Source organism: Pelobates fuscus, chromosome 3 (assembly GCF_036172605.1).
Source record: "Pelobates fuscus isolate aPelFus1 chromosome 3, aPelFus1.pri, whole genome shotgun sequence".
NCBI lineage: Eukaryota > Metazoa > Chordata > Amphibia > Anura > Pelobatidae > Pelobates > Pelobates fuscus.
Window position 1 is genome coordinate 248,713,910 of NC_086319.1, and position 25,287 is coordinate 248,739,196.

Here is a 25,287-nt window from a genome sequence, read left to right on the forward strand (position 1 = left end):
GAGAAAAAGGTATTAGGTAGTCTAGCAGTCTCTCAGCAAGGCAATAGTTGAGAATGAAAGATGGTGAGTAATCAATGTGGGAGATTTCAAGAGTGCTGAATACAGATGGGAGCTAGCATGATGACCATTATTGAGTCTTGTTCACTCTCCTCTAACTCTCCTCTAAATCTTACTCTTCTAATACTCTGCACTCCCACCTCCTTCTCTTTCAGTCTGTCTTTGTTGGAGAAATATATAAAATGTTGATTCTAGTTAGACAGCCACAAACGTCTTGCTCACAGTGTATTTACCAACTATGTATACAGACATTTATCTGACTTTATTTTATGTTTTATGACTTTTGTTCCCATTGTGTGGATATTCTTCTTTGTCTGGGATTATTGAATAAACCCTGGGGGTTATGCTCCAAGGTTTTCCATTTTTCTGTGTACGAAAGTTATATAACCACAATATATACAAATATCTAATTCTTTATCTTCTGAAAAATTATTGTTTTAATATGCCAGCTTATATTTACTTCAACAAATTTTAAACATGTACACGTTTGATAAAATTAAAGTAACCTAGCATAGCATCATTAATAATTCCAAATTCCAAGTTTTCTCTCCATTCTAGAGCCATATATGATGAAACCGAGTGTTGTTTATTTCTCTGGTAGGGAGAGCCTGGTTACGTGTTGGCAGGAGCAGATGGCATGGGTGGTCTTGGTGGAATACCTGGCGTTCCAGTAAGTATTTTCACGTACATGTCACCACTGCACTGAGTTTTGTATAGCAAAAACATTTGTATATACAGCAAACTGAAAATATTGTGTTCTTACAAAACTCCCAAAATGCCATGTAGCAGCAAACAAATTAGCAAACTTGGATTATACCTCTTTAATTTAATTGCGTTTTTCTAGGTTCCCATGAAAAATGTTGAATGAAATGTTTTTTGTTTTTTTTTAATTCAACAATTTTTATTAATTTGTTGCGTGTATAATGAAAAAAGTAGTACAGGTGACTGTAGTTGAACAATACTAGGATGCCAAGTTTGTTATGCACATTAATACAGGTCGCATTTCCTATATACATTACATAGTTGCTATGTTTATATGTAAATATATATATATATATATATATATATATATATATATATATATATATATATATATATATGAAACTCAAACAACACTAAATATAACAATACATACAAAAAGGTGCGCTGTAGCTTTAAAACACTATCTAATAAGTGTATATACACCAAAAACACTGTAAAGGTGATATATAGCAACAGTGAAAAAAAATCACAATGTAGTTAAAGTGCACAAGCATTCAGCTATCACTTGTAGGGTGGACCAGTCATACGGAATAGCCGTCCATAGCAGTGCCAGCAGGGGGAGAGCCTGGAATGACAGGTAGTCCCCCTGCTGTCTGTAATAAAGTTTAATAAAGTAAAAAAACTGTGTAAAAATTAAGTAATATATACTTAGGTCATATATATATATATATATATATATATATATACACTTACACATACATACATTATATACATATTAATATCAAAATACATGTAGAATGATATTAATCAAAAGTATATATAAGTATAATCATATATATATATAAAGTCCTATCTCCGGCACTCACCACCAATAAACAAATACAATCTGCAAAACCTGGGTGCTTCCAGTACCAAATATAGAAAAGTAGTAAACGGAGCACTCCTTAGGGAATTTTTAGGTCGTGAATTTAATCAATAATCAATGTTTCGACCATCCAGGGTCTTTATCAAGATCAATTGATCATCATGATCTTGATAAAGACCCAGGAGGGTTGAAATGTTGATTATTGATTAAATTCACGACTTCAAAATTCCCTAAGGAGTGCTCCGTTTACTACTTTTCTATATATATAATATAAAATAAATAAATATATAAATACGTCAAAAAATAAAAAAAATAAAAATATATATACATGTGTAATTTCGTTCTAACTGTATTTTGATATTAATATATATATATATATATATATATATATATATTGATATCAAATTACACTTAGAAGAAATAATATATATATATACATATCTATATACGTAAATATATAGAAAGTAGTAAGAATGGCAGCTGGTATTGATCCTGATGAAAGTCCCAGAGAGGGACGGAAACATTGATGCTATGTTTTAACCTTGCTAAATAAAGAAGAAGTTTTATTTGAAGACCGTGAGTGCTGCCATTCTTACTACTTTCTGGATATTAAAGCCCCAGGCTGAGCACTCGGCAAGTATTTATGTTTATAGCCTGAATACAAGGATTTATTACAATATCTATACATAAATATATATGAATATATCACTATATATATATACCTATATATAAATAAAAATAATTAGAAAAAATGATATATATATATATATATATATATGTATATTGTAATTTTACATATATATTTATGTAATATTTTTACATAATTAAGTCATTTTATTAATTACAATTTGCAGGACCTGCCTAATAACCCAGGCAGAAAGTTCAGAGAATTTAATTTGCTAGCACTATATTTAACCCCGTAACTTTCCAAGACACCATAAAACCTGTACATAGGGGGGTACTGTTTTACTTGGGAGACTTCGCCAAACACAAATATTAGTGTTTCAAAACACTAAAATGAATTCTGCATATTCCTCCATGTGTTGTCGTGACAATGCAGGATGCTTTGTTTACTAATGCACGACAAAAATAAAGCATTACAAAAAAAAGGATCTGAATGAATAGTTGTTTTAAAGGTAGCTTTTAACAAAGAGAACTAGGTTAGGATTTCTTATGAACCAAATGCTGAGCTACAGACAGCTGGTTTTGACCCGTTTGTTCTTTTTTTAGGGATTCACGGATCAAAGCTAGGTATTAAAGAAATAAGGGACATAATCTTAACTAATTTAAAGGGATACCCTAATGCCCACATTCAAAAAAAATCTCTTTTCTGCAGCCTTTGCAAGCACTCCCCTTCTAACCCCACCCAGACTTTCTGTGGCTGTCCAAACACAAAACCAATGCAACTCAATGATGGGTCTCATCAAGGCAGGCGATCTTGGCAATTGCTGCCTCTTGAGTTCAGCTTCACTGAGCCAAACAATCAGGAAGTAACAGGACCAGTTGTCTGATTAAAATGTAAATTTCTACTGAGAGGGGGATTGTACCAATGTAAATTTCTGCTGAGACCTACCTTTTTGTAAAATGTAGAAAAGGGGGCACCCTATTCACGTATAAAGCAATCAAAAGCACTTTAGGGGTCTGGAGGGTCCCTTAATTTAAATTTTCAAACATGCTGGCAGCAACTACTTAAATGGTTCTCTTTAGTGTGACATGAAATTTTGGTTCATAACACATTGGTATCAAGACACATTCATTTAAAGGGTTATGCCAAGCACCGTGACCCCTTTAGTCATTTGAAGTGATCATGGTGCGTGGAGGCTTCATGAGCAGCGTTTCGCTAACCACTCTGACTGCCAAAGATGTGACTCCAGCTGGCTAATATCAATTCTTTGCAAAATTGGAGTCTGGGGCCTGCAGGAATAATTTGGCCTTGGTGCTGCAGTAGAAGTAGATTTTAACATGAATTTCCTTTTTCTAAAAAAAAGGTTTGGGGGTTCAGACTAGTATTTTCTTAAAACATTGTTTTTTGGTTAGAGTAACTAAGTAAACTATGTGTCTATATTTGTTTATTGATATGTGTAATTGTTTCAGCTAGTCACTGCCATGTTTCAAGTATAACCCTTTTCTTTTTTTCTTTGATTTAATCAATTCAATCATTTACTTCCCTTTATCCATTCTTCTGTCTCCCCTATATTCCCTGATTATATTCCCTTACCTGATCTACCTAACATCATGGGAAAGGGTGAGAAATATTGTAACTTTGGAGAAGCAGGTAAACTTGTGTGGGATACAAGTAGCTATGTTGCATCTTTACAATGTATTAACTTGTTGCTTTGCAGGGATCCAAAGGTCAACCAGGTGTCCCTGGACTTCCCGGACCACCAGGACTTCCAGGATTTCCTGGCCCCCAGGGACCCCCTGGGCTTTCAATAAAGGTTTGAGTTAACTATTTACTAAAATCTGTCAGTCAACATCTGCACAAAATAATTGATCAAGCCTAAAATCCCTCTACCCCCTAAATCTGATGATCGGTTAATTTTTATGATAGAGAAGAACATAAAATGTTCTGTTCGTGAATGGCGAACGCGAATTTCCGCAAATGTTCGCGAACCGCCATAGACTTTAATAGGCAGGCGAATTTTAAAACGCACAGGGACTCTTTCTGGCCACAATAGTGATGGAAAAGTTGTTTCAAGGGGACTAACACCTGGACTGTGGCATGCTGGAGGGGGATCCATGGCAAAACTCCCATGGAAAATTACATAGTTGATGCAGAGTCTGGTTTTAATCCATAAAGGGCATAAATCACCTAACATTCCTAAATTGTTTGGAATAACGTGCTTTAAAACATCAGGTGTGATGTTGTATCGATCAGGTAGTGTAAGGGTTACGTCCGCTTCACAGTGACAGACCAAAATCCCCATTTAACGCACCGCAAACAACCGCAAACAGTCCATTTGCACAACCGCAAACTCCCCATTTGCACAAGGTTGGATACCAAGCTAGTCATGTCCCGTTCCTTGTCCTCACTGATGTCATTGAAGGTCTCTTCCTTCACCCAGCCACGCACAACACCAAGGGTCCCCGAAAGGTGACAACAAGCCGCCTGGGACGCCTGCTGTGTTTGCTCTTCCACCTCCTCAAAGCCACCTTCCTCCTCTGACTCCTCTTCTTCAGACTCCTCTCTCTGCGTTGCCTCTCTCTGCATTATTATAAGGTGTGTTAAGAAGTCCTATTCCTATAATATATAATTATAATATATAATATTATATTCGTATAAACTGCTCACATGTTCCAATGAGCAGCCAGCCACTACCCCATGAGTGCAGCCCGCGAGCCCTGCGCATATAAACAACTCACTTGAGGGGCTAACGCACACCACTAAAGTGCTTACGTTGTTTTGACTTTCCATGAGACGCTACAGTGTGCTACCAAAGTGCTTAATACATCTCAACAAGAACTGCCTACATGTCTCCCCAGAGTGCCTACACTAATTTTAATTGAGTCGCTAATATGTACTATCGATGTGTTTACTGGAACCATGTATCAACCGCTAACGTACGCTACCACTGGGCATAACCTAAACTCACAAGAGTTACTAACAATGTGTATATCCTATCACCACAGGAGTTACCAGGGAGCATTCCCACTGTGCTCTACTTTTAACTCCACATGAGTTACCAGAGAGCATTGTCACTGTGCTTTACTTTTCACCCCACATAAGTTACCAGAGAGCATTATCACTGTGCTTTACTTTTAACCCCACATGAGTTACCAGAGAGCATTATCACTGTGCTTTACTTTTCACCCCACATAAGTTACCAGAGAGCATTATCACTGTGCTTTACTTTTAAGCCCACATGAGTTACCAGAGAGCATTGTCACTGTGTTCTACTTTTAACCCCCCATGAGTTACCAGAGAGCATTATCACAGTGCTTCACCTTTAACTTCACATGAGTTACCAGAGAGCATTATTACTGTGCTTCACCTTTAACTTCACATGAGTTACCAGAGAGCATTATCACTGTGCTTCACCTTTAACTTCACATGAGTTACCAGAGAGCATTATCACTGTGCTTCACCTTTAACTTCACATGAGTTACCAGAGAGCATTATCACTGTGCTTTACCTTTAACTTCACATGAGTTACTAGAGAGCATTATCACTGTGCTTTATCATTAACATCACATTAGTTACCATAGAGCATTATCACTCTGCTTTATCATTAAAGGGAAACTCCAGTGCCAGGAAAACGATCCATTTTCCTGGCACTAGAGGGTCCCTCTCCTTCCCACCCACCAATCCCCAGTTACTGAAGGAGTGAAAACCCCTTCAGTCACTTACCTGAGGCAGCGGCGATGTCCCTCGCCGCTGTCTCCTCCTCTGCGCCGCTCCTCCTACTGGCTCCATCGGCCGGCGGGCGAGACTGATCCCGCCCACCGGCCGAGGAGACCTAATGTGCATGCGCGGCAATTCCTAGCATGCGCATTAGGTCTCCCCATAGGAAAGCATTGAAAACGAATTTAAATGCTTTCCTATGGGGATTTGAGCGACGCTGGAGGTCCTCACATAGCGTGAGGACGTCCAGCGACGCTCTAGCACAGGTTTCCTGTGCTATGGACCAGGAAGAGACCTCTAGTGGCTGTCTAGTAGACAGCCACTAGAGGTGGAGTTAACCCTGCAAAATAATTATTGCAGTTTATAAAAAAATGCAATAATTACACTTACAGGGTTAGGAGTAGTGGGAGTTGGCACCCAGACCACTCCAATGAGCAGAAGTGGTCTGGGTGCCTGGAGTGTCCCTTTAACATCACATTAGTTACCAGAGAGCATTATCACTGTGCCTTACCTTTAACGTCACATGAGTTACCAGAGTGATATATCTTACTGTTTGTTCCCTACACCCGCATGGGCAACTAGCGAGCTATACTGTACTGTCTGTCTTATGCCCGTACGGGACACTAGCTGGTTAATCTTACGCCCTCATGGGCTGCTAGAGTGCGGCACCAGATAACAAAGCAAATATAGATATAACATGGTAAAGTGGGTACTCACAGTATTTATGTTTGTAATGCCTGTCAAAGAAATGCTTGCAACAGCTGTTGGAGCTGGGCAAGCCCAATGTTATTTTATGCACAACCAAAATAAAAATAAAGAATTGAAAAAAAAGATAAAACATAAAAAGATAAAAAAAAAAATGCAGCTTCCGAATGAATCTAAAATGGATGCTGTCCAGGAGGTGGGAGGGTCTGGGAGAGAGGGTCTGCTGCTGATTGGCTGGAATGTGTCTGCTGACTATGAGGTACAGGGTCAAAGCTTACTCAATGATAACGAATAGGGGGCGAACCGAACATCGCATATGTTCGCTACCCATGGCGAACGCGAACAAGCTATGTTCGCCAGGAACTATTCGCCAGCGAACCGTTCGGGACATCTCTATAGAGAAGGTATTCAAGGAAAACTCTCCACTGGCAACTTATGTTTGGATATATTTGTAGTACATGTTAGTCTCACCAACACAGAAAATAGTGAGGGGTAAAAAGTAATGTATGTTCCAATAAATGCAAAAGCAAAAATAAATAATTTGATCTCAGTTAAGAGAATCTGCAAAATGTGCAGTAAGTGAGGCAAATTCAGAGTTAAGCATCTCACATATTTGCATAGCTTTTAATGTATTATCTTCATAATATTACAGTGTTTTGCTCTATACCTTTACAATTAGCTAATATAAAAAGGCTTTAGATAAAATGGAACGGTAATCCTGGAAGAGTGCAGCAGATGACAGAGTAAAATAGATAGGAAAGCAAAAGAAAATGATACTATGTCATGTACTGGGAAGATGTCAAAGTCAATTGGTTGGAAGTGTAAGCAGTGCTGGCTGGTGAAGTTTAAGATGGTGGTGGGTGGGACCGGCAGATTCCACCTACGAAATATGACTCTCCTGCAAATGGACACCCCACCTCCTAATCTGTCGGCCTCATATTATTAAATATAAAAATAGCTGTCAAAGTAAAAAACAAAAAGAAAACAAGAAGCAAACCTCGATTTCATTGGTTTTACCCTTAGAATGGCAGACATATAACTAGCACATTACAAAGAAGCAGTACATCTCTGAAATGGATTAAAATATATAATTATGCTTGCAATATGCAGGCTTAGGTAAATGACCTTAGGTATCAGTTTAGGTAAATGAGCTACACTACACTCTGATACAATCAATTATATTATTAAATAAAGAATGTAAAGCATTAAATTATTGCAATTGTCAGCACAGAAAATTCCAATGTAGTTTGCCAAGTTTCAAGGGCATTCACTAAATATGTTAATAATATAGATTTGATAATTGCATCTCACTAAAACGTAGGGATTGAAATCACAATCCCTGAATCTCTGGAAAAACACTCTACCATGCAGAAATTAAACTTTAGTGCACTACCTCTAATTTACTTTCTAAGCAGCAACTTTTGGGTAGATTGTAGGACTTTTGAACTATTTTATACTTGACATACAGTTCAGATGACCTGTTGGATATTAAATTGAGCACTTCAAATGTCATCTCTAGGGGGATATCTGAGCATGTCTGAAGTGCTTTTATATTGGACAGAAGTAAAAAATGACTTCAATTGTATGCATACCTAGTTGCCAGCCATTATTCATTGTCTGTAAGTCAGTTTGTGCTATGGTCAAAGAAGGGGGGAGGGGGGATTATAGAACTATAGTATTATGCGGCAATTATCATGGAAATGTGCAGTTGCAAGTTAAAGGGACACTGTAGGTACCCATACTACAGACCCTGTCATTTTAACCCTGCAATGTAAAACATTGACATTTTGCAGGAACGGTAAGGTTTACATTGCAGGGTTTAAAATGCCTCTGGTGGCTGTCAGGTTTACCTTAACTAATTTCATTGTCAGCTAGCCCACTCAAGTTTTGTTCCCATACATCCCTCTTAAGTTTCCATACTTAAGCAAGATCATGTGAAGAGTATAAAAACTAAATATAAAAATCTTTTTTTTTTTTTTTATCAATGGGCCTATTCCATGGGCATGGGCTTGGAGCTGCAGCTCCATCTGCCCCTATGTTAATCCGGCCCTGGTTGAGCTACACTACTAACAACATGTTTCAGTGAATTTCACCTGCATATCCTTTTATTTCAGGGTGAACCTGGAGAAACAGGTAACCAGGTGAGAAAGCTGATTTGATTTGTTGCTATACAAGCCATGTGCAGTAATAATGCATTTAATATCCACTTTTATGAGTGAAATTAATTATTCCTTCTGCCTCCTGAAATGTCTGCATTCTCGTGCGCTGACATGTTTCAGATCAGGTTCACAGCTCCTCCGGTGGTTTCCGATTTGTGTCTACTTTAATGCAATTTCCTGTGTTCCCTTTTTAAAACATCTTACTTTGATTTATACTGTATATGCTGTCTGTCTATCTGTAGCACATTGTTCTGTAATTCCAGCTCCACAGTGAATCAAATGTCAATACTAAAAAGTTGTCAATGTAGCAACAAAATTATATCACTGCATTTAAGAGAATTATTGATTGAATTACTGCGTTGTTTAAGTGATACGTATCATTACAGAGTTAGCCACACTTCTATGTGCTGCAATATGTCACCATACTGTTTAGGGGTCTTTGGTTTTAGGGAGTTATTGTTAGGTTTGGGGGATTTGGTTTTGGGGTGGGTTATTATTAGGTTTAGAGGTTGCTTAGGGTTTGGAGGACATAGAGTAAGTTGAACCTAGTGTTAGGCGGTGCATGCCTTTATGTTGCTATTAACTGTAAGTCCCATGATTCCCTTAACTATTCCCAACTCCCTTACCCTAGTTCCCTCTAACTATCCATAATGTTATAGAAACTCTCTGCAGTATACCAACTGATAATAACTGATAAGAATGATGGCAAAATGGAGACCAAGTTAGCCTTTATGGTTTATCAACTCACCATAACTCACCATTTAGTAAACACACACCTAAGTGTGCAGTATAACAAGCTTACAATCTATGAGGATTTGAGGTAGGCGAATACATATTCTAAGAATATTGCCCAAGGACACTTACTGGTGAGGTGGGATTCGAACTTAGCCTTTTAAAGCAGTGTGACATTACCAGATAACTGATCACTATAAAAGCATATGTTGATTATTATTCTAGACACTCTGCTCTCTTATTATATCACTAATAGGGTCTCAAATAAAAATGTTTAATATTTTTCTAGGGTCTACGTGGCAAAGCTGGACCAAAAGGAGACAAAGGGGACCATGGCGATGTTGTAAGTTGCTTAATCATGAATTACCTTTTACCTTTATAGTCTGAAAATAACATTGGGTGATATGGTGCTCAGCTATATCCCAATTGGTACGATTCAATGTGGTTATTTTTAGAGAGAAATTCGGATGCAAAGTTCTAAAAGTGGAGTTATTGCCATAGAAACCTGATGATTGATTTACTCTTTGAGAATTATCCACATATGCACATGTCCGAGACAATTTTGTCATTATTTGTAGGGACACTGTAAATGCCATTACCACTTCAGCTAAGTAGAGTAGTTATAGTGCAAGTCTTTGGGTGACATTCCAAAGGTTTTTTTTTAATTTTTTTTGTTAATAATCAGCCTATGTTTATTTATACTCACATCAATGTCTACAAAAATATAAAGAACTCTTTATTTCTCTAGATATTTGATTAATCTCTACTTAGAATAGAAAATAGAAAGAAGTTTGAGGACAAGATGGCTCTAAAAAGTTTCATAATGTTCTAAATATATGAATGTATTAACTGACTCGAGAAGTGATTTCACGTTATTATATATACACATATATATAAATATATTATGCAGGTGGCATAGATTTGATAAGTTGATAATTGACTTGAATGTGTTAACATTTTTGTTAAAGGGCAGGGCTGGTTTACCTGGACCCATTGGGCTTGATGGATTTCCAGGAGTTCCAGGAAACAAAGGGGAGAAGGTACGATAACTATTTTAGGGAGTTTGATTTCTGAATATGAATATGAATACAAACTGCACTATTAATAGACATACTGGTACCTTATAGACTAATATTAAAAATAAAAACACGTTGCAAGATCTATTACACTGAACACTGGGAAAATGTCCACAATTCTCATCTGATGAAGCTGTTGTTGGCTGGGGTCGCCCACTGCTGTGATATTTAGTATTTTTCTATAGTCTGGTCTGTGGAGCACCAATGAACTCATTATTCAAAGCTTTTGATACCGTCTGTGGCTTCTCCCAAGTTAGTGAGTTCATGTAGGTTTTTAGATGACTGGTCGATTGTTTGGACTTTATATCTTGATGGAATGTCAGCCAGTGTGGGCCAGAGTAAGTTTGAATCTTCACACAAATATTATGTAACATAATAATAACAACAATAATGTCAGTGATGGTCATATGAAGAATGGGTGGTGGAATGAAATGGGTGTTAGTAGATTTGAGTTGAGGATTTTCCCTTTCATGTGTCCACTATTTGCATTCTCTTTTAATACTCAGGTCGGCTGGCAAATAAAATAGGGATACATATACTATACAGTTTTTTAGCCAGGCTATGATAGGGAACAGCCGTTCTTGGACATACTTTTTTGCCTCTCTATTTGATATATTTTTATACTTTGTAATCTGTCATATCTTTAATATTTAGGCATCAACTTTCCTACTGGTTACCTGTGTTGTTACCAGTTTTTGATATAATAAGTCTGGCAGATATTGAAACTATGGTTGGACATTAACTATGACCCCTTAGTGACGACTTTGGGGTATTACACATAGGGAATTCAATTTATTATCTGTGATTTTGTATATTTCCTTCACACTCTTTCTACATCCTAATTAATAATTTTTCTTTGGGGATTTCTTTAATTTACTTTTCAATTATGTTGGTACTATTTAGAATGATGTGATACATCTCTAAAAATATTTTGATCATTCAAACTTTGCTTTTGGCAAGAGTTGCATTTTTAAGCATTCTCGAGAAAGTAATGTTTTAAATTAGTTCAGACATACATGTCTTCCACTTTTATCTTTATTGATGGCTTCAAGGAAGGGGCTTAAACTTCTTGGTTGTGTGGATAACCCCAATATACTCTAGAGACTGTACCACAGTTTTCTTCTGTTTAGTCACTGAAATGAGCATTACAGTGCTTAATAATACAGCAAAATCATATTGAAAAAATTTTAATAAATAAGAGGTTTATGTGTCTAAAGGTACTCCCCAAATTAACGTATATGGTGATTTGGACACCCTGAAAGGCCTACAGATATTCAAACAAGCCACATCCTTCTATGGCATGCATTACACATATTTGGACAGATAATAAAGAAATTCAGTTTCCACTTAAAAAAAATGTTTCTTGGAGTAAAAGAAGTGGCTATAGTCTCCTTCTACCGGGACCACTAAAATAAGCCTTAACTTTAGCATGAAGACAGCTCCGTCATATATTTTACTTTTGCCATTTAACATCTTCCATGATATATGCTTCACCATCCTTTCATTTTCTAACAGGGAGAAGCTGGGATTGGTATTCCAGGAATACCTGGGTTAAAAGGAGTAACAGGAGACAAGGTATAATGTGCATGCTGATGTTAATTACATAGCTGATGGCATAGGTAGTCATGTAGGACCACTAGCTGTTGCTAGATCAAACCCCCCATAGTACTTTGCAAGCAGATACACAGCAATATATATATATATATATATATATATATATAACTATAGTTATTGTAGATGAAGACTATGGGTTTATTTTTAGTACTCGTGCAAGTTAAAGTGTATGTTTAGTTAAAAAATAGACGTGGTTACAGAATTCCAAACCTAATGCCAAGTAATACATTGTGGCATTTTTTTGTAACACATAAGGAGACTCAACATTCAGACTCAAGTACAAACATCATAGCATCAAAGATCATAAGGCACCAACATGGCCAGAATAATCTATGGACATTTAAATAAAATAACAATATACAGTTAAGGAGGGAGAGTATTAAGGAAGAATAAAGATAACACAATTGTAAAATATTCCATAGTTTGGTAAGAGATTAACCCAGTAGCTGATTGAAAATGAATTTTACAATATTATAAAAGTTTTGTTAATCTTTTTTAGGGTTCTATGGGACCTATTGGGCAACCTGGACCGAAGGTACATTTGTTACAGAACTTCATTTATTCGTGGTTTTACTTTGATTACATTTACAGCTATGTTCCAGTGATATCATGTGATACACCACCTATATATCTATTGTACAGCATTGCGGAATTTGTAGGCACTTTACAAATAATAATATTAACAATAATATACCCTTTTTGTACTTTTTTTAGGGTTCACATGGAATTCAAGGAATTGAAGGGGTGGCTGGATTAAGAGTAAGAACTTGTCAATTTAGTATAATCAACTTAATCAGGAACAATTTCATCTAGCATATTTATCTAATTTCCACGTAAGATTTACATAATTTTATTTTGCAGGGGAAAAAAGGTCAAGATGGAGAAAAGGGTGAAAAGGTTAGATTTATATGTACACAGACTCGGCGTGATTTATTAGACATTTGAATGCAACAGTTCTTATTACAAGTATGGTTAATTGTTTAAGATTCCTAAGTGGGGCTGTATTCTCTTAACAGAATAAGGGTTTATTTGTCTTACTGTATAACAATTCTTCTATTGAAGTATCTGGGAGATTCCCATTCAATAAGCAGAGTAAACTATTACTTTACCAAGCGAATCCGGTCCATGATGTCTGAACATTTCACATTTTATTGTTAACACTGTTATAACATGTATAGTGACTTGTTATAGCAAAGCAAGAATATTTACTTTCAGGTAAAAGCTTACACAGATAGATGCAAATGAATTATCCTTTTTCGAAAATAAATAAATAAAATGTATTGTGCAGGGAGATCGAGGAGATGTTGGATTGAGTGGACCCCCTGGAATCGCAGTAAGTAAAATAATGTATTGTACTTTTTTGTCATAGTTATGTTGTATATTTATAACATTAAATCTATCAGTAGCCATAGGATTTTAATATCTTCTGAAACTCTTTGAATTATGTAGCCTGTAGAATGCTAAAAGGGACACTCCACTCCCCAAATACAAAATAAATAAAAATAACTGTTTAGTAGATACGCCCCAAAAGAAAACTTGCATGCATTTAATTATGCATTTTTTCATTGCAGTTATATCTAAAAACAACTTGCAAAATCTGCATTTCTCTTGTTTGCTGCCTTTGCAAGCTCTCCTCTTTTAACCCCGCCCAGACTTTCTGTGGTTGTCCAATCACAGACTTCCCAATGCAGCTCAATGAGAAGTCTTTGCAAGGCAGGTGCTCTGGGCAATTGGTGCCTCTTGAGTTTAGCTCCACTGAGCTAACCAAATCAGGAAGTAACAGGACTGGTTGTCTGCTTGAAAAGCCAGGGGGTGTAACCAGGTTAATTTATAAAATTTTAATTTCTATTGAAATCTGCACTTTTTCCAAAATGAAAAAATAGGACAAAATCTTCACACATAAAGCTTTTCAGCAAGTTAAAGTGATTTAGGGGTCTGGAGTGTTCCTTTAATCCATCAGTAACTTGTAATTACAGGTATATAGATTTAGTATGGACATGTTCTATCTCTACTTGAACTGATGTCTGGAGTACTTCCAAGTAATAATGTAAGATAGAAACTCAATTTGTAGCTAACAACCTGTGTTTAACCCATTAGCCACGGGCTACTTAGAAGTGCTAGCAAAGAACTAGAATAGGCAGAAATGAATTGACACTTCCAGCTACAGAAGCAAAGGTGTATATGATAGAAATAATGTTCATGCACACTCAACACTGGACTTTAAATGTTACTCCAACCCTTTTTATATCTTTATTTTATGTTGTCATGCCCCATTAGACACTTGATTCTTTCCCCTCCCATATTTTTAATTTTTTTTTTATTAAAAAAAAAAAGCCCTGTAAAAGAAGAGAAAACTTGCAATGGGTGGCTAGTGCACATGCAAGGAAATTTGCCACTCTGCATCAATCAGCATCTCCTCATAGAGATGTATTGCATCAATAGCAAGAGCATTCAACATCTCCATGAGTATAAAGACACTGAATAATCTCTGCAGATCCTCGGCTAGAAAAGTACCTCTTTTAGCTGTAAGAGTGACAGTCACTCGAGGTGGATCTAGGCAACAGAGTAAACCCTGCGTTATTCACCTAGAGCACTTCAGTATGCTGTATTAGTTATTGTGACTGTACTGTCCTTTTAATAATCCAGTTTTCTATTCTGAACTCAGAGGGAGCATTTTCAATAAGTTTCTATTAAATCACTTAAATAGATAACTAACCTTTTTAGTTTGTGTTTTCCACTTTATGCATTTCCATAAAAAGGCACACTAAAATCCTCAGCACCAAATCTGTAAAGCCCTTAACCCAGTCCTGCAAGTAGCTGTTTACATTTTACAAGACTTCTGCTGTGCTGGATAGTATCCAGTGTTGTTAATACACATAAACCATGAACTTTTGTTCTCATATGCATACATTTAACTGAACATGATTATTTACTTTACTGCACAAAATGTTTGACAATCATTTCTATTCACCTATAAACAGGGTTTTCCTGGACCTATTGGCAATAAAGGTGATCAGGTAAGAAATGCATTAGCAGATAGTGGGAGATGTGTATATGTACTATTGTGTTAAAATTAATTCAGATTTATAACTTTACCATGTGCAAATATCATACCTTCATGTGTCTCATTTAGGAATTAAAGTTCTTGTTTGGGACCAAAAACTATCGGTCCTTTGTGTCTATCTCAGTAACTATATCATGTAACTTCATAAAAATGCTCATACATTGGTCTGTGTACCTACATACACTGATCAGCCACAACATCAAAACCAGCGACAGGTGAAATTAATAAAATCGATTATATTGTTACAATAGCACCTGCCAAGGAATGGGATTTATTAGGCAGCAAGTGAACAGTCAGTTTTTGAATTTCATGTGTTGGAAGCAGGAAATTGGGCAAGCGAAAAGAACTGCGTGACTTTGAGAAAGCCCAAATAGTGATGGCTAAACGACTGGCCAGAGCATCTCCAAAATGGCAAGTCTCGTGGGTTAGTGGTTAGTACCGACCAAAAATATTGCAAGGAAGGACAACCAATCAGCCGGTGTCAGGATCATGGGGGAGGGAGGGCTATCCCTTCTGATCCATTTACACAGAAGAGCTACTAAAGCTCAAATTGCTAAAAAAAAACGGAATGCTGGTCATGCCAGAAAGGTTTCAGAACACATGGTGCGTCACTGTTTTCTGTGTATGAGGCTGCATAGTCACAGACCGGTCAGAGTGTCTATGATGATCCTTGTCCACCGCTGACAGCACCTTTAATGGGGACGTGAGCATCAGAACTGGATCATGGAGCAATGGAACAAGGTTGCCTGGTCTGATGACTTGGTGCGAGTGCGTCTTTGGGATGAAGGCTGGCTGACAAAGGCAGTGTTATACTCTAGGCAATGTTCTGCTGGGAAAACTTAGGTCCTGGCTGTGGATGATGCTTTGTGGATGATGCTTCATCAGGTACCACCTACGGAGAGATTGTTACAGACCGCTTCATGGTAATGATGTTCCCCGACGGCAGTGGCTTCTTTCAGCAGGTTAATGCACCCTGTCACATTTCAAAACAATTTAAGGAATAGTTGGAATATGGAATCATGGAATCTCCCTCCCAATCTGACACCCAATGGTTAACATTATTCCTCATTTAGCACTAAACTCTATAAATGCACCAATACTGGATTTAAGATAAAATTAAAGCATTTGAAAAAAATATCCATTTATTTGCAGGGTCTGCAAGGGTTTCCTGGAGCTCCAGCTATGGGGGTAACTATTATCAGCTTCACTTAGTATGTTTGTTAAAAAATGTTTATTTTATTTCATACAGAGAATTATGATGGCATTAAAAGTGAGGTAATACATAGGTAAAAGTGCTTTAAAGCTTATTAAGTGAACCTCACTTATCAGTAATGTAATCCTACGTATTAATTACATTTTCATGTAGTATTCTGTACCATTTTATTTAGGAAAGCATATCAATTAAACTTTTAATAGCTTTCCCTCCCCACACCTTGGTAACCCACCATTGCTTTCTCTCCTGCAACTTTGTCATCCAAAAAACATTTCACTGTAAACTATTCGAGTAGCCTACTTTTTCCTGTACATGAAATACATCCTACCCTTTTCTCTTGTGCCACTTTACCCCACTCCCCTTTAGGAATATAAGATTGTTTGAGCAGGACCCTCAGCACTCTCTGTTCCTGTCTGTCCATACTGTTTTGTTGCAAGTACATGCCTCTTATTGCACAGTACTGCGGGATTTGTTGGCACTTTATAAATAATAATAATAATAATGTAGAAAAAAATTATAAACTGGAATATTAAGACTCAGTATATATACATTAATGAAATACCAGGATAACTTTTATTTGTAAATATCATTTTTTCATTCATGATTTCACATTTTTGTTGGTCTATTTTACCATCATCTAATGACCTTAAATTACATAAAATGAATTATTATAATAGTAAATATACATGTTTTACCCTCTACAGGTAGTTGGGCCTACTGGTAAAAAAGGATCCAGAGTAAGTAAATCCCGTTTTCGTTTCATTTAGCATGCATAATATTTAGCAATACATGCCCTCATTAGGCCCCCCAAAAATGTCACTGTACAAATGTAACTTGTATTCCATAATGAGTAAAATAACAAAACCACTAAGTAAAGACCAAAAAAGGACTCACATTATTGAAAAGATACTCCAGACAACAACCTGAATTATGATTTTCTTTGAACTAAATAATTAGCTGTATTTACTACATTCCAAATATGTAAAACCCTGCCTTTTTGTTGTACCACCGCTATTTTAAAATACTTCTTGCTAGTTTCTGTACCTGTGTAGTGGTCCTTTTTTGGTTCTACTTTCAAATCTGCAGTGGCCACTAATAATTGTTGTAAATGTCACTAGGAAGAAAGGAATGTCATCAGGAAGCAAAACGTTTTTGGCAGTTGTAATTTGTCTAATAGCTGTTCTAAGTAGAAAGCTGATAACTGAACTACAATTATCAGAACATCCAGCTCTGAGCAGAACTGAGATTGTACACAATGAGCTTTGAAAGCTCACCTCAGAGTGTTATAGGTGATTAAAATACAGAAAAGTGCTTGTAGGCTAGTGAGTATTAATATGATTAATTGAAGGTTTTTGGATATTCAAATGTCATTAGTACCCAAAACCAAATTTTGCATTGCAACTCTAAACTCTACTTCTAAAATTCCGAGTTGTAGTTACAGAAAGAATAAAGACAATCTCTAATAGCTGTAATAAAGAAAATCCCTTGCTATTCTTAAAAATAGAAAAATAGAAAAAAAGAAAGAAAGAGAGAAAGAAAGAAACCTTTATATCCCACCTTTATAGCTTATTTCAAAACTTGCGTGATTAATTAACTATATATCAAGTGATGTATTTCTGTATTTTGTCACTAATAACTTATTCTGTTCTATCTTTTCTATTCAAAGCAATGTATAATCTAAATAAAAACCCCTATTCTATTTCATATTTTTTAATAGGGTGATATTGGACCAGTTGGCCCAGAAGGGCCTAAAGGTTTTAAGGGAAACCAAGGAGACAAAGGAGTGAAGGTAAAAAAAAAAAGCAACACTGGGAGACATAATTGTATTTCCAGTATATATTCATAATGTGTTTGTCCAATGGTTTAATTAATTCATTCTGAGAATATATGGACAGCCAAGTCAAGATTATGCACCTAGAACCCACTCTCTACTATACAGTTCAATACTGGAATGTTCTACACATCTAGTGCTTGCTCCTAGTTTACCACTAAACCAAAGAAGCACCTCTGTGTAAATCTCCATAAGGACCAGTCCTCCACACTCATCATATCAATGATTCAGAAAATACGTGTTGCGAGGAGCGATGATGTAACACGCACGCTTCTGGTGGCGCAAAGGGTGAAGCCCGATAGAAGCGGAGACGCATGGTAGCTTGTGAGCCAGTAGCCGGAGGATGCCATGCGGTAGTCAGAGACATTTGGAAAACTTAGAAAAGCTTGGAAACTTGAGAGCCGGTAGACGAAGACGGAGCACACCGTGGTTGCGGTATTACATACCAGACCCATGAGGGAGGGAACAATTCAATTCGGACGGTGAATAAAAGATAGCGCCCTTGCTGGAATTCATTCCCCTTTTGCAGGGGAGTTATCGGAAGAAGGGTCTGCAGAGAGTGTTGTTGAAACCAACGGGCTGGAAGACCTGGAGAACCAGAATTCTCTCATTCAATGTCACAAATAGATGAGTACTAAACTATTTATTTTTCTTTTACACTCCATAATATTCTGCTCTTTATGTACTCTGTGGCATATCTTACCCAATTGGTTTCAGAAGAGAGACCTATATATTATTTTTTAAGTACACATTAAGCTGAGCATATATTATCTTTTTTAAAGGAATAAGCCATATTAAACGTATGTGCAGTTTGTGAATAGCTCTGAGTCTAGAGGTCCAATTGAAACTAAGGAGATAAGGCGAAACAGCAAGGGAAAAAATACACAGGAGAAAGTCACATCTGCTCCAACCTTGAATAAAGGCCTCAAAAAAGAATCCTGAGAGTCGTGCCATTAAAAAAAAATAAAAAAAGAGAACAAAGATATCAGGGCTGAAAAAAAAGCTGTCAAACTTTTTTACTCCACAATAGCCTAGTGTGGGTGAAATTGGTGAAGGTGCCTCATTTATCCAAGCTGAAGATGGAGAAAATACTCTCTCTGGGAATGTTCTCTGAAGTCCTGGAAAAAAGTCAACAGCTTTTACTTGAAAAAATCTCCTTAGAGCTACAAATTAATGTTAAAGAGATAAAAAAAATATATTGCTGCAATAAACCAAAAAAGGGATAAATATTGAGGAAAGGTTAGAGGCGGTGAATTTCCAACAAGGGAAGACACAAGCACAATATGACCAATTATTTACTATATATGGAGAAATGGAACAAAAAAATATGTGACTTAGAAGACCGCAGTCTGCAGAACAATATCTGTATTAGAGGGATCAACGAACAAGTCACAGGAGAAAAATTACAGGAATATCTTCTTAATTACTTTCGGGATATAGACATGGCTTTTAAGTCAAACAAGAAAATAATGGACAGATTTCACCATCTTGCCAGACCAAGGGATACCAACTTTGGCCTTTAGAGACGTCATCATATGCTTTCATCATAGAACAGGTTATGCTTAAACATAGATCTAAAACTGAGACAGAGGCAAATTACACCTATCAAGAACTGAACATCTTCCAAGACCTGTCCTGGTATACAAGGAAATGAAGAAGATCTTTTGGGACAGTAACAAATTCCTGAGAAATAATCAGATAAAGTATAAATGAGCATACCCGACTAAATTAATAGCACTGCAGGGGAATGGCACAGAATTTTTTTCAGATCCCCTAAAGGCATCCATATGGCTCAAAAGAAATCCTTGTAATAATTGTATATACGTGTAATTAAGAAATGGCTACCAAGAGTAACAGGAAGAGAGAGATTTAAAAAAAGAATAATATCAGATTACAAGAATAGCACTAATATAGATACTTCCGTGATATAAGATCACTTGAAAATAATTTAGTAGGAATTAGATTCTCCAGAAACAATTTACAATCACCCCTTATTAAAATGTACACTGATATAGTTTCAGGTTAATAGTTAAATAGATGTTATACGGCTATGTTTGGGGATCACAAGTGGTGAACAAGATGGCATTATAAAGGTTGTCTGATGTATAACTGGGTAATATGAATAAGAAATATGTTTGAGATTTGCACAAGTATTGCTATTTTTTGTGTAACAATATTTCACTTTAAGTAAAGTAAGGACATGGGCAAATGAAAATTAAAGAGATAGAAAAAGCAAGGGGGAAGGTAGGGGGTAAGAAGATGATAAGGGGTGGATAAAGAGGGAAGATAATTTTATTTATTAGACAGGTGGCCCGCTGTTATCTAGGCTCTTGATTATATGCTTATACAACTCTGCCTATAGAAAATAGAACAAATAGCTAAGGGCAGATTGATAATTGCGGGAGACTACAATTGTTTAATGGATACTGAATGGGATAAGAGGATTCCAACAGGTGAACAGATGGATGGCGCGCTGCTCCGGAGGGCTAGGGCCCTCTCCAATCTCTTGAAAAAGGCAGCCTTATATGATGTTTGGAGATTGTTACACCCCCAAAATTATGACTTTACAATTTTTTCCTATGGACATTGTTCTTATGCAAGAATTGATATGCTAGTTGGTAATATTAAATTCATTAATTGTGTTAAGAACATTTTTATAAAGACATTGGTCCTATAGGAAGTAGAGGATACCCAGAAGAGGGATTCAAGACAGGGGAGAATGAACGAGGCCCTCCTGAGCAGCGAAAATAATAACGAACATATTAATCGGATGACAGGTTTTTATTTTTTGGAAAATATGCAAGCATATCCAGGCATTAGATGGATAGCATACAAAGCTGTAATAAGGGGGCATTTGATTAAATTGGGTTGCGCCTACCTGTCACTCAGTGTAGCATGGCCGGGTGGCGCAGACCGTGGTACAGAAGCATCTGTTTCCTGTACCCTGCAGGACAGACAGGAAGTGCTCACTGAGAGAGCACTTCTTTTCAGTCCAGGTGGGTACAGGAAACAGAAGCTCCTTTACAGCGGTCTGCGCCGCCCAGCCACGCTACAAATATAGGTAGGAGGCACAACAGGGAGGGAGGATAACAACACTAAGGGGGGGGGGAGAGGACCACTAACAAGGGGGGGAGAGGGAGGGTGGACACTAAGAGGGGGGGAGGGTGGACACTAAGAGGGGGGGGAGGGAGGACCACTAAGGAGTTGGGGGAGAGGGAGGACCACTAAGTGGTTTGGGGGGTAGGACCACAACGGGGTTGGAGGAGAGGGAGGACCACTAAGGGGGGTAGGGAGAACCACTAAAGGGGGGAGAAGGAGGACCACTAGGGGGCAGGAAGGACCACTAGGGGGAAGTGAGAGGACCACTAAGGTGATGGGGAGATCACTAAGGGACAGAAGGGGAGGGGAGAGCACTAAGGGACATGAGGGGGGAGCTCAGAGGGGTGGGTGGGCAGAGCACTAAGGGACAGGAGAGCCAGGGAGAGCATTATGGGGCAAGAGGGGAGGGGAGAACACTGAAGGACAGGAGGGGAGGGGAGAGCACTATAAAAAATAAAAATAAAGAGCCTGCCAGTGTCCCTACAATCCTTGGATCATATCCAGCCTTGAACTAGCCACTATTTGGAGTCTTTGGAGTCTTTGGAACTGGGATCCTACTGCAAAAGGGGACTTTAGCACAGGAAGGGGCTGACAAGCTTTTTTAGCACAATTAAGACATATGTCCTTGTTGTGCAACTACATTTGTGAGTGTATTTGTTTTTTTACTATTCTGTTTTATATGCTATTAAATACGTCACTATATATTTTTTGCTTTTATCTCTTTACATGAATACCCATGACTACAATGTGGTAAATATATTCACATGCTTGTGATTGTGGCGCCCCCGGTGGTATATGTTGTCTAACTATACTATATATTTGTTTGCATTGAAGCTCTATAATAAAACATCTGAAGAATAATTGATATTCTCGATATAGCTAAGAAAGAACATAAAGAATTAGTCACCACTGTGTGAGACGCAAAAAAGCAGACCGGGTGGACTGGGGATTTATAATGCTATTTTTTTTTAGAAAGGTTTTGCTTTGGCTTTCTATTCTGCAGGGCAAAAAAAGCTCTGTATAGTGTCCCTATTGCTAGAACCATCAAGGAAAACACACGTGTCGACTGGCTTAATCTGGGGAACGGAACTAGGCAGGGTTGCCCACTGTCTCCATTATTGTATCTATTAACAATAGAAGTCTTGGCAATTCGTATAAGAGCAGATGAAAATATCCGTGGATATTTACTACCCCAGAGAAAATATAAGTTTAGCATGTATGCCGATGACATCCTCTTCACTCTTACGAACCCTGAGGAGTCTCTGCCCCCCTGATGGACACAATCTCTGAATATTCTAAAATATCTAATTATAAACTGAATTCCCTAAATATAAAAAGACTTTTAAAAAAATAGTTGCGTCAACGCTTTGACTGTCTTTGGACGGAGTTTACCTATCTGGGGATTAAGATCTCTCCAGAGGCGGGGAACATCTTGGAACTAAATTTCCTGGCCCTACTAAAGGAGACAAACTATGTTCTAAAAGGATGGAAAAATACAAATGTATCTTGGGTTGGAAGGATAAATACAGTCAAAGCGTATATTATCTCCAAATGGCTTTACATGTTTAGACATATCCCTATTCTAATACCTGAAAGCTGGCTAAGTTTGTCTCAGAGGAGTATCTCTTTATTCGTTTGGCAGCGTAAAAGGCCTCGCATTAGTATTAAAAGGATGGCATTACAAATGAAAATGGAGGTCTAGGCTTGCCAATCTTGCAAAATTATTATTTAGCTATCATGATTGGCCATAATTACTTGATGCAGACTCTGCAGATATGCGAAGAAAGTTGGTATCAAATTGAATTACATTTGATTTAACAGTGGGATCTTACCAGTGATAAAAGCTTTATTTACCGGTGATAAAAGCTTTATTTTAGGGCACCTCTTTAAGGTATGGGCCCAATTAAAGAAAAAACTGGGAGTGCAGGATAAAATAATTGACACCATTAGTATCGGTGTAATAGCACAAAATATTCCAGATCTCACTTAGATAAATGGACCAAATCTGGTATTTTTAAAGTGGCTCACCTTTATAACAATGGGTTATTGAAATCTTTCTCTGAGTTGAACTTAGAATATAATCTACCTGCTAAGGACATTTTTACTTTTCTAAGAATCAAGGGCTTCTTACTGAAGACAAGTGCTGACGAACACAAATTGAGCCTTTTAAAAAATATATTTTGTGAGAAATTAGTACCTAAAGTTAGGTCAGCAGCCTATCTTTTAATATTCTGTATAGAACGAGGAGATGTCCAGAAGAACACAGAGAAATGAAATAAACTACTTGATATAGATATTACTAGAGCAGAGTGGCTTGTGGCCATAAACTATAATAGCGATATCCATTGCACAAACATAATTGAAAATCAATATAAAGTGATACATTTTTGGTACATGGATCCCTCTTTAGTGAATAAGTTTACCCCTAATTGTTGGAGATGTGATAATGAGGGTGGAGATTATCTCCACATGTGGTGGGGTTGTACAATTGCGGCTAATATACGGAAAATAGGATTTCCTGAAATAGGGATCTTACATCTTAAATGGCCTAAGTTATCTCCAAATAATGCATTGATGTCTACTCATTTTTTTTGTTGTCACAAAACTCCTTCTAGCACGACACTGAATATCAAAAGACTCTATAAGCGGGTTAAACCTAAAGAGACACATTTTATTCCAGTATAGTATGGAAGGAGGATTAAAAAAAAAATGCATGTGTTGCCTTCTTTGACATAACTGTTTGTCTTAAAAGGGAGAGCCAGGATATGGAATTCCAGGACAGCAAGGTTTAAAAGGAGATCCAGGTGAAAGAGTAAGTAAAATCATTTCACAATCCTTCTCATTATTTTTACTTGTGTACAATTATATTATTGAAATTGCTTGTATGTCAGACTACACCTACTATTATAACTGAGGTGCATAAAAAAAATCACACAATAACAATGTCAAGTATACAAAATGATTGGTAACTGTTATTCATTTTGACTGTCATTCTAAAAAAAGTTAAATAATTTATTAAAGGGACACTATAGTCACCTTAACAACTTTAGCTTAATGAAGCAGTTTTGGTGTATAGAACATGCCCCTGCAGCCTCACTGCTCAATTCTCTGCCATTTAGGAGTTAAATCCCTTTGTTTATGAACCCTAGTCACACCTCCCTGCATGTGACTTGCACAGACTTCCATAAACACGTCCTGTAAAGAGAGCCCTATTAAGGCTTTCTTTATTGCAAGTTCTGTTTAATTAAGATTTTCTTATCCCCTGCTATGTTAATAGCTTGCAAGACCCTACAAGAGCCTCCTATATGTGATTAAAGTTCAATTTAGAGATTGAGATACAATTATTTAAGGTAAATTACATCTGTTTGAAAGTGAAACCAGTTTTTTTTTTTCATGCAGGCTCTGTCAATCATAGCCAGGGGAGGTGTGGCTAGGGCTAGCAAGATACATATTCTACTTAATTTTGCATTATGCTGTAACTATGAATTGTTATCCAGTACGTAGATGTGCAAAAACATTTTCAGTCAGAAACCCAACTCTATCTGGGCTAATAGTTGTCATCGTTAAGTGTCACGCAACAGTAAGTTATCTTTGACAGGGCAACTATTTTGTTTTGTTTAGAAATCTGTTGATTGTAATAGTTTGGACAAGAATCTCTGTTTTCACAACTGCTATTTTGATTTTCAGGGGAACATAGGATTGTCAGGAAAACCTGGACAAAAAGTATGTTCGCTACATGTTTTTTTTTTTTATATATTTTTATATATATGCAATTTATATTCTGTTTATTTTGACATTAATGTATTTTGTCTTCAGGTTATGAGGCAA

At 37.0% G+C, this 25,287-nt stretch overlaps 1 protein-coding gene across 1 annotated transcript in view; it reads left to right on the forward strand.

The window, feature by feature from the left end:
* LOC134601732 (collagen alpha-1(VII) chain-like) overlaps positions 1–25,287 on the forward strand; it is a 414,484-nt gene that overhangs the window by 135,409 nt on the left and 253,788 nt on the right. Inside the window, exons 33-48 of the mRNA XM_063446237.1 lie at positions 659–727; positions 3,967–4,062; positions 8,786–8,812; positions 9,852–9,905; positions 10,531–10,602; positions 12,154–12,213; positions 12,752–12,787; positions 12,967–13,011; positions 13,114–13,149; positions 13,541–13,585; positions 15,234–15,269; positions 16,469–16,504; positions 17,234–17,266; positions 18,247–18,318; positions 24,212–24,271; positions 25,147–25,182. Coding sequence (XP_063302307.1) covers positions 659–727; positions 3,967–4,062; positions 8,786–8,812; positions 9,852–9,905; positions 10,531–10,602; positions 12,154–12,213; positions 12,752–12,787; positions 12,967–13,011; positions 13,114–13,149; positions 13,541–13,585; positions 15,234–15,269; positions 16,469–16,504; positions 17,234–17,266; positions 18,247–18,318; positions 24,212–24,271; positions 25,147–25,182 — 813 coding nt within the window. The remainder of the gene's footprint in view (positions 1–658; positions 728–3,966; positions 4,063–8,785; positions 8,813–9,851; positions 9,906–10,530; positions 10,603–12,153; positions 12,214–12,751; positions 12,788–12,966; positions 13,012–13,113; positions 13,150–13,540; positions 13,586–15,233; positions 15,270–16,468; positions 16,505–17,233; positions 17,267–18,246; positions 18,319–24,211; positions 24,272–25,146; positions 25,183–25,287) is intronic.